The sequence below is a fragment of the Sminthopsis crassicaudata genome, chromosome 1 (genome assembly GCF_048593235.1).
Source record: "Sminthopsis crassicaudata isolate SCR6 chromosome 1, ASM4859323v1, whole genome shotgun sequence".
Taxonomy (NCBI): Eukaryota; Metazoa; Chordata; class Mammalia; order Dasyuromorphia; family Dasyuridae; genus Sminthopsis; species Sminthopsis crassicaudata.
The window spans coordinates 743,068,476-743,083,710 of NC_133617.1; the positions used below are offsets into that span (position 1 = coordinate 743,068,476).

Here is a 15,235-nt window from a genome sequence, read left to right on the forward strand (position 1 = left end):
AGAGACAACTGAAAAGTGACTTAGGAATATATCTTGGATGTACATAATCGTCTACCTCTATTTGACTTAGAGATCCTTAAGGACAGGGAACAGATCTTTTGCCTTTCTTTTTACCCTTGTGATTATTAGCAAAGTCACTGCACAAAGCAGACAATACATAAATGCTCATGAAACTGCCTGACCCACCATTCAGCTTAAGAAATGCTTATTCATTTAGCAGTAAGCACGTCACACATTTTACTTTGTCCAAGTAAATAAACAGATTCTTTTTGGTTTCTGCCCCTCCTGAGCATTTCTGATTCACTCAGAACTCTATTAAAAAGGTTAAAGGGCGGCTCAAACAATGGTCCTCCGAGCCAAACCTACCACACATACACTGACGGCCTATGAAAGTGGGAGCAATGAAGAGACGGGGCAGGGACGTGAGCTGGGAATGGGGAAGAAGAGAAAAGAGGAGGTAGCATGTAAGGGTAGAGAACAGGATGTGCTGCTCGATGTTCGATAACTGGCTATCTGGAAGGCTCAGAAAATGTATGATAACATACTTTTAAGTTTAGTCTTCATTTTCCTCCTTACTTTCTTAAGTCAACCAAAAAAAATCAATAAATCAAGCCCGGATTTGTAACATTTGCTGATTTCTGAAGTGCAAATGTTCACATTAAAAAAGAAAGTCAATCCGCTGACTCCTGCACATCCCTGAAAGATGTGAGGAATGAGAAAGGAGAAACTCGAGACTTTTTAAAAAGCCACAAGACAGAATGAAATTTAGATAGTCAAATAGATCTTCAGCCACCCGAAAAAAAACCAAAAATCTCATACAAAAGTTCATTCAGAAAATATTTTGGTAGAAAATTCACTTCTAAAAATCAGGGATCTCTAGGATTTCCAAGGTGGGATAGGTATCCAGTTCAACCCACGTGTGAACAAGAATTCCACGGACATCGTGCCCCACAAGGAGTCATCTGAACTTTCCTTAAAGATGGTGGGGCAGGAGGGAGGCCGGAACTCACTGCCTCTCAGGCAGCCCCCCCCCCATGGGATGGCTCCCACGATCCTTCACTTTCCCAAGGGGAGACAGCAGAGCTGCCCCCCCAAAATGCCGGGAAATGTACACTGTGTTGTTTTAGTGTTCGGCAGGATGGGATTAGGGCTTTTGAAGCAAGAACTCTTTCAACTGTCTTGAGGAGCCTTCTAGAATTTCCACAGTCAATAACAATATCTGACAGGGCTTCAAGATAAAGAACTTCCTAGACTCCCCGAGATAAGTTGGCAGGAGTTCTGAATGTCACTTGCATTTACTATCATTATCTCTGTAATTCAGCAGCTGCAACTAATAGATCTTAAATAATTGGCCATTAATCCTAAGTCAGATGTCTAAATGTCTAAGACGCAAAACTTCAAACATTTCTCTCATATATAATTCTACCTCTAAAATCTCTCTCCTTTCTGTCCATTCTCCTCTCTCCGCCTACATTTCTCCCCGCCTGGAAAGTTCAGGAGCTTTCTCTCCGGTCTTCTTTCATCTCCTTCCCTCACATTCTACCCCTCATATCTCCTCTAATAGCCTCCTTCCAGTACGGGCTTGGGCAGGCACTCCTCTGCTCAGTAACCTTCAAGGGCTCCCTGTGGGTGATGTCTTAGGGGCTCCCATTATCCCCCCCACAAAGGACTCCCCACTCAGTGAAGGACTACAGCCTGCAGCGGTCCCAAAAGTCAGCCAGATCAAGCCCCCCGCTTTAGACTTGGGGGAAGAGAGCCAGAGAGATGAAGTGGATTCGATAGAACAGGAGCATCTTGAGAACAGGGTCTGCTCCATCTTAGTATCTTTAGCACAGATAATAGCTCCTGGTGTAAGGAAGAGCTTAATAAATACTTGTGGAGAATTGATTGTCGAAAGTCAAATAGCAAGCTACTGGCGGAGCTGGGATTCACACTCGGATCCTCCGGCTCGGAACTGTGGCCATAACAAAATGCCGACGGCCGTCGCTAATACGGGGCCTTGTGGGGATCTCAATCAAGCTCCAGCCATGACCATTCCTCTGAGAAGCCCGCTCCAAGTGCCTCTGGGACCCAGAAACAAGGAGAAGCTGGCAATGATCACGGCTTAGAGAGGAGGTCGCTAAGGGTGGGTAAGTGATTTAGCCAAGTTCATAGGGAAGTGGCAAGATGGGATTCAAGCCCTGGTCCTCTGACTGCAAATTCAATGTTCCTTCCATTATTTCCACGGCCCCCTGAGCTTCCAGCAACTCTGCACCCTGCCCCACTTCCCTCTCAATAGCCCCATTGCAGTTGGTAAATTCACTATGAAGGCTCACATGACCTAGCCCAGCATTCAAGGACATTCTGTGTGTCTGTCTGTTTCTGTCTCTCTCTCTCTGTCTCTCTTTCTTTCCTCATTCTGTTTCTGTGTCTTTTTGTCTCTCTGTCTGTCGATGTCTGTCTGTCTCTCTCTCCCTCCCTCCCTCCTTCCTTCCCTCTGTCCCCCTCTCTCTGTCTGTCTCTCTGTCTATCTGTCTTTGTCTGTCTGTCTCTGTCTCTCTGTGTCTGTCTCTGTTTCTGTCTCTGTCCATTTCTATCTTTTATCTCTTTCTCTTTCTCCTTTTCTTCTTCCTTACCTCCGTCCCCCCCTTCTGTCTGTTTGTCTGTTTTTTCTGTCTGTCTCTGTCTGTTTCTGTCTCTTACTGTGTCCATCTATCTCTGTCTCTGTCTCTCCCTCCTTCCTTCCCTCTGCCCCCTTCTCTGTCTTTTTCTTTCTGTCTCTCTGTCTCTGTTTCTCTCTGTCTGTTTCTATTTGTCTGTCTGTCACTCTCTCCCCCATCATCTGTACCCTCTACAACAATCATACTCCCCACACCCCACCTAATTCGGGCCCTCGGGGAAGTGTCTGGCACATAATAAATGCTTGTTGAGAATGGACTGTGCAAAGTGCTTCCAGAGGCCCACTGACTGGCGGTTAGCCACCTCCTGGCAGGAGGGGAGAGCCTAAGATGCCGGACAAGATACACACTTTTGGACTAAGCCAATGTGGCCTTTTGGCCGACTGTTCCTTTGGGGCAGGATTTGTTATGGTTTGTTGTTTTTCCAGTGATAGGGAAGAGGAAGAGAGAAAAATAAATGTTTCATCATTGAAAAAATGCAATTTAATTCAAACAAAAGGAATTTCAAAAAAATAATCAATGCCTGTCAATTACTTGGTTGTTTCCTCCCTCCGTCGTCAAGCCTTTTAGGTGAAGAGAGTCGGTTCTTTTAAGAGAATCTCTTTCCCTGATTATTTGAGGCTACGTTAGACCATGTAACGAGGTCATTCCATTCTCCGGGCTAGGATTCAGTCACTGCAAGCACTGTATTGGCACAAATTTAAATGAGTTTCACTTCCTGAAAGGGGCTGAGCCCTAAATCCCTCTTCTCCTCCCTCGCACATCTGGAGGACACATGAGGAAAGACCACAGAGCTATCACTTCTTATTTGCCTAACAAGAAGAGCAAGGAGAAGGAAGGAAAGGACTCAGTGACTTTTTCCTGTTTCTCCATTTTGCCTCTGGGAAAACCGGCCCAGCTCTTGTCTGTCATTTCCACTCCAGGAATGGACCGGAGCATCTCAACCTAAGAACGGCGGCATTTCTACCACACAAAGCGCGGCCCACATTCATTTTCCACCCTACGGAATTTATACAGATTGGAGAATTAACTCTGATCCTCTAAGGGCCTTCTTGGGGTCGACACAAAGCAGAGAGAATGGGGGAAGTTATGAAACGGTCCCTCAAAGAACAGCAAACTGAGGGGATGCCCACCAACTGGGAAATGGCCGAACAAGTCGTGCTAGATGGACGTAATGGAGTATTACTATGCCAGACAAAATGAGGAGCAGGGGATTCCAGAAAAGCCTGGAGAGACTTCCTTCAACTGATGCCAAGTGAAGTGAGCAGAACCGGGAGAACTTTGTACATGGCAACATTGGATGGTTACCAATGTGACAGACTTAGCTCTTCGCAGCAATGCAGGGATCCAAGACAATTCAAAAGGATTCATGATGGGAAATGCCATATCCACAAAAAGAAAGATGGAGTCTGAATGCAGATTGAAACATGTTATTCCCCAGTGACATGTTTTTTCTCTCACTGTTTTCCCCTTTCGTTCTGATTCTTCTTTTACAACATCTCACTCTCTGTTGTCTCTCTTTATCTATCTATCTCTCTCTCTTTCTCTCTGTCTCTCTTCCTCTCTCTCTCTCTCTCTCTCTCTCTCTCTCTCTCTCTCTCTCTCTCTCTCTCTTCTCTCTGTGTCTCTCTCTGTCTCTCTGTCTCTCTCTGTCTCTCTCTCTCTCTGTCTCTGTCTCTCTCTGTCTCTCTGTCTCTGTCTCTCTCTCTCTCTCTCTCTCTCTCTCTCTCTCTGTCTCCCTCTGTGTCTCTCTGCCTCTCTCTCTGTCTCTCTGTCTCTGTCTCTGTCTCTCTGTCTCTCTCTCTCTCCCTCTCTCTCTCTCTTCTCTTCTTTTCTCTTCTCTTCTCTTCTCTTTTTCTCTCCCCCCTCTCTCACCATGTCTGTCTCTCTCTCACTCCCATCTGTACCCTCTACAACAATCATACTCCCCACACCCCACCTAATTCAGGCCCTCAGGGAAGTGTCTGGCACGTAATAAATGCTTGTTGAGAATCGACTGTGCAGAGTGCTTGCAGAGGCCCACTGATGGAGCCACTAGCCACCTCCTGGCAGGAGGGGAGAGCCTAAGATGCAGAATGATACACATTTTTATGTTTATGTTGTTTATGGAAATAAATTTAATATGATTGTACATGTATAATCTATATCAGGTTATTTGCCATCTTGAGGATGGGGTTAAGGAGGGAAGGATAAAGGAAAAATTTGGACTCAAAATCCTACAAAAGTTAATGTTGAAACTCTCTTTACATGTAATTGGGAAAAAATAAATAAAATTGTATTAATGAGCTTGGGTTTTCCCAAAGCACATAAAAAGCATAAAAACGATATGTTGTCCCTACAAACAAAATCAATGCGTGTGTAACAAAAAGAGAAAAAAAAACTATTCGGAAAAAAATTCTTTGCATCAAATATCTGACACGAGTTTGATAAAATGACATACAGAAAGTTACGTAAGTGTGGGTGCCCAGCATCTCCGGGCCTTCACCACGTGTTGCCTCACGGGATGGTGGGGACAAGGGAGAGCCCTTGAGAGCCTGTCCTGGACTGAAGTGCTGTTGTCCGTACCCTTCCAAGCCGCACTCAGATACAAATAAACTACTTGAATCCACTTACCCAAACTCTACCCTAAGTTTGCATGACATGAAGTCAGCAAAACCAGGTAAACAGTGTTGGCAATGATCACAGTGCTGTAAATGGGAAGAATAAAAGAAAAATGGAACACTGGGTCATTATAATGAAAAGATGGTCCTCCTCTGTCCTCCATAGAAGCAGGGGACTATGGGGCAGAGCGCCGTGTATACTGTCACACTCGCCGTGCTGGTTAGTTTTACTTGCTGTGTTTTCACCTGTTTTTTGATTCTTTGTTATGGGGAAAGGGAAATGGAGTGATATATTTGGAAATGAAGGGAATATAAAAGCAAGGTAGAGATAAACATAAACGTTTTATAATATGCGTGTGCACATATATATATATATAGAACTACATAACACACGTGTGTGTAGTCTGGTTTTATTTTAATGGAAAGCATGAGTTTTGTAGCGACTTTGCCAGAGCCATAACTAGGGAACTTTCCTCCCTGAGCCAATGCCATCTCTGACACCCCAATGCCATCTCTCACACCTGAGGGTCTTTTTGACATCTCATGATGGGAAAACGGAGGCTCCAGTAGAGGAAGAGGGGAAAGGGACAAAGAAAGAGAGAGATGGGGAGGGGGTAAAAGGAAACATGGACAAAGGGAAAAAAGAGAGGGACAAACAGCATTTATAAAGTCCTGACAATTCTGCGTATTCTGCTGAGGGCTGGGGATACAAATACAATAAGACAGCCTCAAGGAGCTTACATCCTAATGAAGGAAAATGATCAGAAAAGGAGGTAGAAAGGGCAAGAAAGTGGAAGGAACTCAGAAAAAGGAGCCAAGTTAGAAGTACAGTGAGCATGGCAAAGGCCCCTTATGAGAGAGGGGCTTGAGCTACCAGCCACCCATGGAAGATTTGGCACGTCTCTACTCAATTTCTATGTGCCTCAGTTTCCTCGATTGTAAAAATGAAGGGGTTTGACCAGATGACTTCCAATACCCTTCTCAGCTCTGGGTGGAAGTTCCTAAGTGCCAACAGTGCCCTCTAAATCACCCGCCTTCGTTTTATCTCTGAGAGCTGGGAATCTGGTTCAGATAAGATCCAACTGGATACGAGCACGGCTGGCTTCTGTAGGAATGAGGAAAATGGAAACGAGGGGAAGCCTAAGGAAATGTCAGGAGGAGGGAGAGCTCAGGTATATGTAGCAAGTAAAAGAAGGGATTACGTGGTTTTTTCCCAAACCGTTTGAGCTCGTGTGGTCAGGGTCTCACACACACAATTCTGGGGAACGAGGAACATGGTAAAGTGGGCCCACCAGCCACAGCTGCCCCTGCAGCTCCTTGCAGGTCTGGCCTATTGCCGACCCTCCTCTGAGGACCCGATTACCTGATACAAAGTCTCCAGTCGCTCGACTTCTCATTCGGTCAGGAAGGACTTGACTAATTTGAGGAGATTTCATCCAGAACAAGCAGCATGTTCCAGGTAAATATCAGTAGAGAGAACCTACAGAATCAAATCTCTCCAGAGAATCCTGAGTGTTTATGTTGGAGAACTTCTGTTCTAGAGCAATGATCTCCTTCCTGTTCCTTCTCCCCCAGACTGTTTCCCTGTGCCCACAATGCTCCCCTATTCCACCAACTCCAGAACCCCTCAGAGCTCAAGACAACTGGTGCTCCTTCCCATATACTTCAATGGACAGCTCCTCTCTTCACAGACCCTTGAACAACCGGTCACTTCTGCCCTGAGGTGAGCTTGCTCAGTCACCGCTCAGAATTTGCTCTTCTCCCTTCGGGCCCTTTTAGGGCCCCATCAAAAAACCTTTTTGAACAGAAGCGGACACCGGTGCCATCTCCTCCGCTCCCCTTTCTGGAGCCCGGGCGTCTGGCTACCCCAGCTCCAGCCCCCTGGCGAACCTTTCCAGGCACCCATCGGCCCTGTGAGAACCTAAGGCTCGGCTGGGCCTTTGGCCAGACCTTTCATAGAAATACAAGACCACATCACAGGGCCAACAGAGTGGAATACAACTGGGTTACACAAGTCACTTTTCAACACATTTTCCCGTCTCCCAGTGTGCCCTCTATCCCATAAAGCACCACAGGCTAGCCCTTCTCCAGCTCATGCTTCACATCAGTGCCCAGATAACCTTTCTAAAACACAGCTGGGGGATAAAGTGTTGGACTTAGAAAGTGGCAATTTTGTGACCAAGTGAGGGGACGCCCTGGACTTAGGGCAGAGGAGTCACACGCTGGCATCAGTGCCGAGGGCAAAACCAGCCTCTGACCTGTGGCTCAGCTGAGAGGCTGCCACCCTGAACCTTCTGAGAGACCAGCCTCCACCAGCAAGAATCATCTGTCTCAGCATATTCCAGACTTTGGGGAGTGTTCCATTTCCCAGATCTCAGAGGAGAGCTAGCATCGCCTCCCCGTCCCCCAAACTGGGACAGGCTGGGCACGTGACAACAGAAATGCTTCTGTTAAATTCTCTGTATTCGACAATCTCCAGGGGTCACTTCCAGCTCTCCTGCAAGACCCTCTCTGGAGATTAGCCAGCAGCCTTCCGACCTCAAGACCAATGGACATCTCTCCCAGGTCACTCTTTCAGGCAGAGCTCCAGCCATTGTCCACTCCCAGGTCTCTGATCATCTTTCATCATGGCCCTCCAAAAGGGCCCCCTTCTTCCTGCCATAGTTCTTGAACCACCATCAAATCTAACCCCTCCCCAACCTGGTTCTCACTCTCCAATTAGAACGTAAGCTCCCTGAGGGCAGGCGTTGCATTTGTCTCTCTCTCCATTGCTCAACATGACTTCTGCACACAAGAAGGACTTAATAAATACTTAATAAATTAATAAATAATTGATTAAAAATTAATAAACATTCATTCGTTTATTTACTTATTCATTTGTTCACAGAACTAATACTAGTTACCTTGTCCATTGACCAACTTGTACAAAAGAGGAGCCAGGGAAACAGTTAGCTGACATTTCTATATTGTTTCAAGGTTGGCAAAGCATTTTCCACATGGTTCTCTCATTTAAAGATGACCAAAGTCCTGAGAGACCAGTGCAGTTTCATACCCATTCTACAGATGAGAAAACAGTTAAAGAATTTGCCCAGGATCACCCAGCTAATAAATATCAGAGCAAGATTTGAATTCGGCTCTGGACTCCATGTCCAGCTGCACTCTTTGCAGGGACTCACGGGACAAGCGATCGATCCCCCTGCCGACTTCTATCTAAAACTGGAGTTTTGACAACTGCCATTATATTGGCAATTCAGCAATTAACCAGTTAACTTCATTTTTTAATGGCCTCGATTCTTTTATCACTATCTGGAATCACAGAATTTTCCATTTGAAAGGGAGCTCCGAGAGCATTCCATTTAATCAGCTCATTTTCCAGACCAGGAAGCTATGGCCTAATTCCAGGAAAATTGATTTTCCTGTTGCTAATGAATGGCACTGGCAAAACTCAAACCCAGATCTCTCGGTCCGCAGTCCAATGCCATTTACTGGATTCTGCCTTAAATCTCAGTTATCTCCATGCTATAGAACTGATTAAAAAAAAAAAAAAACTACCTTTTTGCACTTATTAGAAAGGTGGCAGAATGCTATGTACATCGTCCTCCTTTATTGACATCATTCTTTTTTTTTGCTGGTTTTTTTGGGTTTTTTTTTGTTGTTGTTATCACTGGGAAATGAGCGAAACGCATCAATAAAACATTTGCTATTGAAGTAGAAAACCATATAATTCTTCTATACTGTGGAATATATACTATCGAGAGAATAAATATATAGAATATATACTATACTATTTCCAGATTATAGATAAGAGTATATCATTCTAACCTGGTTCTTCTGAGCAATCTTCTGTCCCTTTTTCCATCGAAGGATGGGTCTAAGAGGAGGCAGTTCCTTTTCTTCTCTTCCAATCACGTGGTCACCCAGGCTGTAAGCAGCTTCAAACACAATCGGACTGATGACATCCTTGACCCTCCGCTGAAAAAACAAACAGATGCACGTTACGTGGATCCCCCCGTAGGACCTTGTCCCCATTTGGCCACAATCCTCTGAATAGCCAGCCACGCACCTGGACAGGGCTCGGCCTTCTTCCCGTGGAATACAACTGTCTTGTCTTTGTTATCCACAATGGCAACACTCATTTGCCCGTGGACAAAATACGGCCCTGAGATGGTGAGAGAGTTGGCCACAGGTCGGTGATGGAGCCAGGCTAGAGTTCATGTCTCCTAACTCCAAGGCCACTGTCCTTTCTCTTGGAGTGATCAATAATGGTGGATGCAGCAATAAAACCACTTGTCCCAAGTCCTGGGACATCCTCCCATAGGGAACCCCCAGGACAGAGCCAGAAGCAGAGCGAAGGACTCCAGAACCCCAGAATTGCAGAGTGGGAATGGATCTCAAAGGCCCCATCACCCCTGCTCCCCTCCTCCACATGGAAGTCCATGCACAAGCCCTCCCAGTGAGCTCCTCTCCCCTTCCTCCTTGGCAAGAGTCTTTCCTGGGCCTGAACTTGCCTCTGATTCTAACCCCTGGGCGCAAATAGCCCCAATCTAGTCCTCTATGTGCACCTTCCAATACTTGAAGATACGGCCCCCAGGGTAAACATCCCCAGGCTCTTCCACGGATACTCACAGGGCTTGAACGTGAAGCCCTTGTCTTGTGGCTCACCAATTGTGGTGCCCGGAACTGAACAAAAGGCTCCAGGTGAGAGTCTGAAAAAGGGCTCAGGGCAGGGGGATGGTCGCTCCCTTATTCCTGGCAATTATACAGCCCTTAATGCATACTGGCCTCGGAAGCACTGTGGTACCATGACTTGCTCTTCTCTGGAACCCTTCCACCTTGTGCCCTCTGGCCACACCGCCCCCATCTGATTCCCAGGATTCCATGTTACTGCTGGCATTTTAACCCAAGTGGAGGAGTTTACATTTATCCCCATTGATAGAGGAAAAGCTACTGGGCCCGTGATTTCATTGGTATAAGGAACTCCCAGGTGAGGAAATTCCCTCTTCTAACGCAGATAGATACCTTCTATTCTTTGCCAACATTTATTTATTAATTTTCAACACTGGCTTTTATAAAACTTTAAGTTCCATTTTTCTCCTGTAATGTTTGGGCTAGCTTTCTGGAGGACCTCCTTAATGGCCTTGGTCTCAGTGGTGAGTGCAGGAGCACGAGAGCCACCTGGAGGATGGTCACAGATGGAATGTCTCATTTCCAGTATTTCTCAGCCCTTCTATACCTTACTGTAATTACATCATTGCAGCATGCTGATTATGTGTGAACTAGAGAACCATGACGTCACCATGCTGAGTCCTAAGTATCTATGGGAACTAGAGAACCATGACGTCACCATGCTGAGTACTAAGTATTATGGGAACTAGAGAGCCATGACGTCACCATGCTGAGTACTAAGTATTATGGGAACTAGAGAGCCATGACGTCACCATGCTGAGTCCTAAGTATCTATGGGAACTAGAGAACCATGACGTCACCATGCTGAGTCCTAAGTATTATGGGAACTAGAGAACCATGACGTCACCATGCTGAGTACTAAGTATTATGGGAACTAGAGAGCCATGACGTCACCATGCTGAGTCCTAAGTATCTATGGGAACTAGAGAACCATGACGTCACCATGCTGAGTCCTAAGTATTATGGGAACTAGAGAGCCATGACGTCATCATGCTGAGTCCTAAGTATCTATGGGAACTAGAGAACCATGACGTCACCATGCTGAGTCCTAAGTATCTATGGGAACTAGAGAACCATGACGTCACCATGCTGAGTCCTAAGTATTATGGGAACTAGAGAACCATGACGTCACCATGCTGAGTACTAAGTATTATGGGAACTAGAGAGCCATGACGTCACCATGCTGAGTCCTAAGTATTATGGGAACTAGAGAACCATGACGTCACCATGCTGAGTCCTAAGTATTATGGGAACTAGAGAACCATGACGTCACCATGCTGAGTCCTAAGTATTATGGGAACTAGAGAACCATGACGTCACCATGCTGAGTACTAAGTATTATGGGAACTAGAGAGCCATGACGTCATCATGCTGAGTCCTAAGTATTATGGGAACTAGAGAACCATGACGTCACCATGCTGAGTCCTAAGTATTATGGGAACTAGAGAACCATGACGTCACCATGCTGAGTCCTAAGTATTATGGGAACTAGAGAACCATGACGTCACCATGCTGAGTCCTAAGTATTATGGGAACTAGAGAACCATGACATCACCATGCTGAGTACTAAGTATTATGGGAACTAGAGAGCCATGACGTCATCATGCTGAGTCCTAAGTATCTATGGGAACTAGAGAGCCATGACCTCACCATGCTGAGTCCTAAGTATCTATGGGAACTAGAGAGCCATGACGTCACCATGCTGAGTCCTAAGTATCTATGGGAACTAGAGAACCATGACCTCACCATGCTGAGTCCTAAGTATCTATGGGAACTAGAGAACCATGACCTCACCATGCTGAGTCCTAAGTATCTATGGGAACTAGAGAACCATGACGTCACCATGCTGAGTCCTAAGTATCTATGGGAACTAGAGAACCATGACGTCACCATGCTGAGTCCTAAGTGTTCCCATAGGTCACCATGCTGAGTCCTAAGTATCTATGGGAAGTAGAGAGCCATGATGTCACCATGCTGAGTCCTAAGTATCTATGGGAACTAGAGAGCCATGACGTCACCATGCTGAGTCCTAAGTATCTATGGGAACTAGAGAACCATGACGTCACCATGCTGAGTCCTAAGTGTTCCCATAGGTCACCATGCTGAGTCCTAAGTATCTATGGGAAGTAGAGAGCCATGATGTCACCATGCTGAGTCCTAAGTATCTATGGGAACTAGAGAACCATGACGTCACCATGCTGAGTCCTAAGTATCTATGGGAACTAGAGAACCATGACCTCACCATGCTGAGTCCTAAGTATCTATGGGAATTAGAGAACCATGACCTCACCATGCTGAGTCCTAAGTATCTATGGGAACTAGAGAACCATGACATCACCATGCTGAGTCCTAAGTATCTATGGGAACTAGAGAACCATGACGTCACCATGCTGAGTCCTAAGTATCTATGGGAACTAGAGAACCATGACGTCACCATGCTGAGTCCTAAGTATCTATGGGAACTAGAGAACCATGACGTCACCATGCTGAGTCCTAAGTATCTATGGGAACTAGAGAACCATGACGTCACCATGCTGAGTCCTAAGTATCTATGGGAACTAGAGAACCATGACGTCACCATGCTGAGTCCTAAGTATCTATGGGAACTAGAGAACCATGACGTCACCATGCTGAGTCCTAAGTATCTCTGGGAACTAGAGAGCCATGACCTCACCATGCTGAGTCCTAAGTATCTATGGGAACTAGAGAACCATGACCTCACCATGCTGAGTCCTAAGTATCTATGGGAACTAGAGAACCATGACCTCACCATGCTGAGTCCTAAGTATCTATGGGAACTAGAGAGCCATGACGTCACCATGCTGAGTCCTAAGTATCTATGGGAACTAGAGAACCATGACGTCACCATGCTGAGTCCTAAGTGTTCCCATAGGTCACCATGCTGAGTCCTAAGTATCTATGGGAAGTAGAGAGCCATGATGTCACCATGCTGAGTCCTAAGTATCTATGGGAACTAGAGAACCATGACGTCACCATGCTGAGTCCTAAGTATCTATGGGAACTAGAGAACCATGACCTCACCATGCTGAGTCCTAAGTATCTATGGGAACTAGAGAACCATGACCTCACCATGCTGAGTCCTAAGTATCTATGGGAACTAGAGAACGATGACATCACCATGCTGAGTCCTAAGTATCTATGGGAACTAGAGAACCATGACGTCACCATGCTGAGTCCTAAGTATCTATGGGAACTAGAGAACCATGACGTCACCATGCTGAGTCCTAAGTATCTATGGGAACTAGAGAACCATGACGTCACCATGCTGAGTCCTAAGTATCTATGGGAACTAGAGAACCATGACGTTACCATGCTGAGTCCTAAGTGTTCCCATAGGTCACCATGCTGAGTCCTAAGTATCTATGGGAACTAGAGAACCATGATGTCACCATGCTGAGTCCTAAGTATCTATGGGAACTAGAGAACCATGACGTCACCATGCTGAGTCCTAAGTATCTCTGGGAACTAGAGAGCCATGACGTCACCATGCTGAGTACTAAGTATTATGGGAACTAGAGAACCATGACGTCACCATGCTGAGTCCTAAGTATCTATGGGAACTAGAGAACCATGACCTCACCATGCTGAGTCCTAAGTATCTATGGGAACTAGAGAGCCATGACGTCACCATGCTGAGTCCTAAGTATCTATGGGAACTAGAGAACCATGACGTCACCATGCTGAGTCCTAAGTATCTATGGGAACTAGAGAACCATGACGTCACCATGTTGAGTCCTAAGTATCTATGGGAACTAGAGAACCATGACGTCACCATGCTGAGTCCTAAGTATCTATGGGAACTAGAGAACCATGACGTCACCATGCTGAGTCCTAAGTATCAATGGGAACTAGAGAGCCATGACGTCACCATGCTGAGTCCTAAGTATCTATGGGAATTAGAGAGCCATGACGTCACCATGCTGAGTACTAAGTATTATGGGAACTAGAGAACCATGATGTCACCATGTTGAGTCCTAAGTATCTATGGGAACTAGAGAACCATGACGTCACCATGCTGAGTCCTAAGTATTATGGGAACTAGAGAACCATGATGTCACCATGCTGAGTCCTAAGTATCTATGGGAACTAGAGAACCATGACGTCACCATGCTGAGTCCTAAGTATCTATGGGAACTAGAGAACCATGACGTCACCATGTTGAGTCCTAAGTATCTATGGGAACTAGAGAACCATGACGTCACCATGCTGAGTCCTAAGTATCTATGGGAACTAGAGAACCATGACGTCACCATGCTGAGTCCTAAGTATCAATGGGAACTAGAGAGCCATGACGTCACCATGCTGAGTCCTAAGTATCTATGGGAATTAGAGAGCCATGACGTCACCATGCTGAGTACTAAGTATTATGGGAACTAGAGAACCATGATGTCACCATGTTGAGTCCTAAGTATCTATGGGAACTAGAGAGCCATGACGTCATCATGCTGAGTCCTAAGTATCTATGGGAACTAGAGAACCATGACCTCACCATGCTGAGTCCTAAGTATCTATGGGAACTAGAGAGCCATGACGTCATCATGCTGAGTCCTAAGTATCAATGGGAACTAGAGAACCATGATCTCACCATGCTGAGTCCTAAGTATCTATGGGAACTAGAGAACCATGACGTCACCATGCTGAGTCCTAAGTATCTATGGGAACTAGAGAACCATGACGTCACCATGCTGAGTCCTAAGTATCTATGGGAACTAGAGAACCATGACGTCACCATGCTGAGTCCTAAGTATCTATGGTCACTAGAGAGCCACCATCTCCTCAGTCCCACTGAGTTACCACCTTGTTTCAAGCACACTTTTCCAGAGTTCCGGCCCTCTACATTCTCCCTCCCTAAAGTCGCTTTCCAGCCATTGAGAAAGCAAGCAATATGCTATCAATTACAGATGTGAAGTCATGCAAACCACATTTCCATATTAGCCATGTGCAACTTATATTCTTAAAGAATTGCCTACAGCCCCAGGGGCTTAAGTGACTTGCCTAAGACCACACAACCAGTCCATGTGAGAAGGGGGATTTGAAGCCAGGTCTCCCTGGCTCCAAGGACTGCTCTCTAATCATTTCACTGATGTTTCCCAAGGCATGGTCCCCAAAACCCTTTCAAGGGGTCCATGGGGTCACAACTTTCCATAAAAATACTGAGATACTTTCATTTTTAGCACAATGAATAAGTTTGACAGGAAGAAGATGATGTGGGTGGGGGGAGGGGGACGACCTGGTCGCTTCCTTCCTGGCAGAGTGAGAGTCAAAGTGATC

At 45.8% G+C, this 15,235-nt stretch overlaps 1 protein-coding gene across 1 annotated transcript in view; it reads right to left on the reverse strand.

Annotated features, from left to right (window-relative positions):
* The window catches only part of ITGA9 (integrin subunit alpha 9), a 299,345-nt gene that overhangs the window by 141,047 nt on the left and 143,063 nt on the right, over nt 1–15,235 (reverse strand). Inside the window, exon 16 of the mRNA XM_074284359.1 lies at nt 9,080–9,229. Coding sequence (XP_074140460.1) covers nt 9,080–9,229 — 150 coding nt within the window. The remainder of the gene's footprint in view (nt 1–9,079; nt 9,230–15,235) is intronic.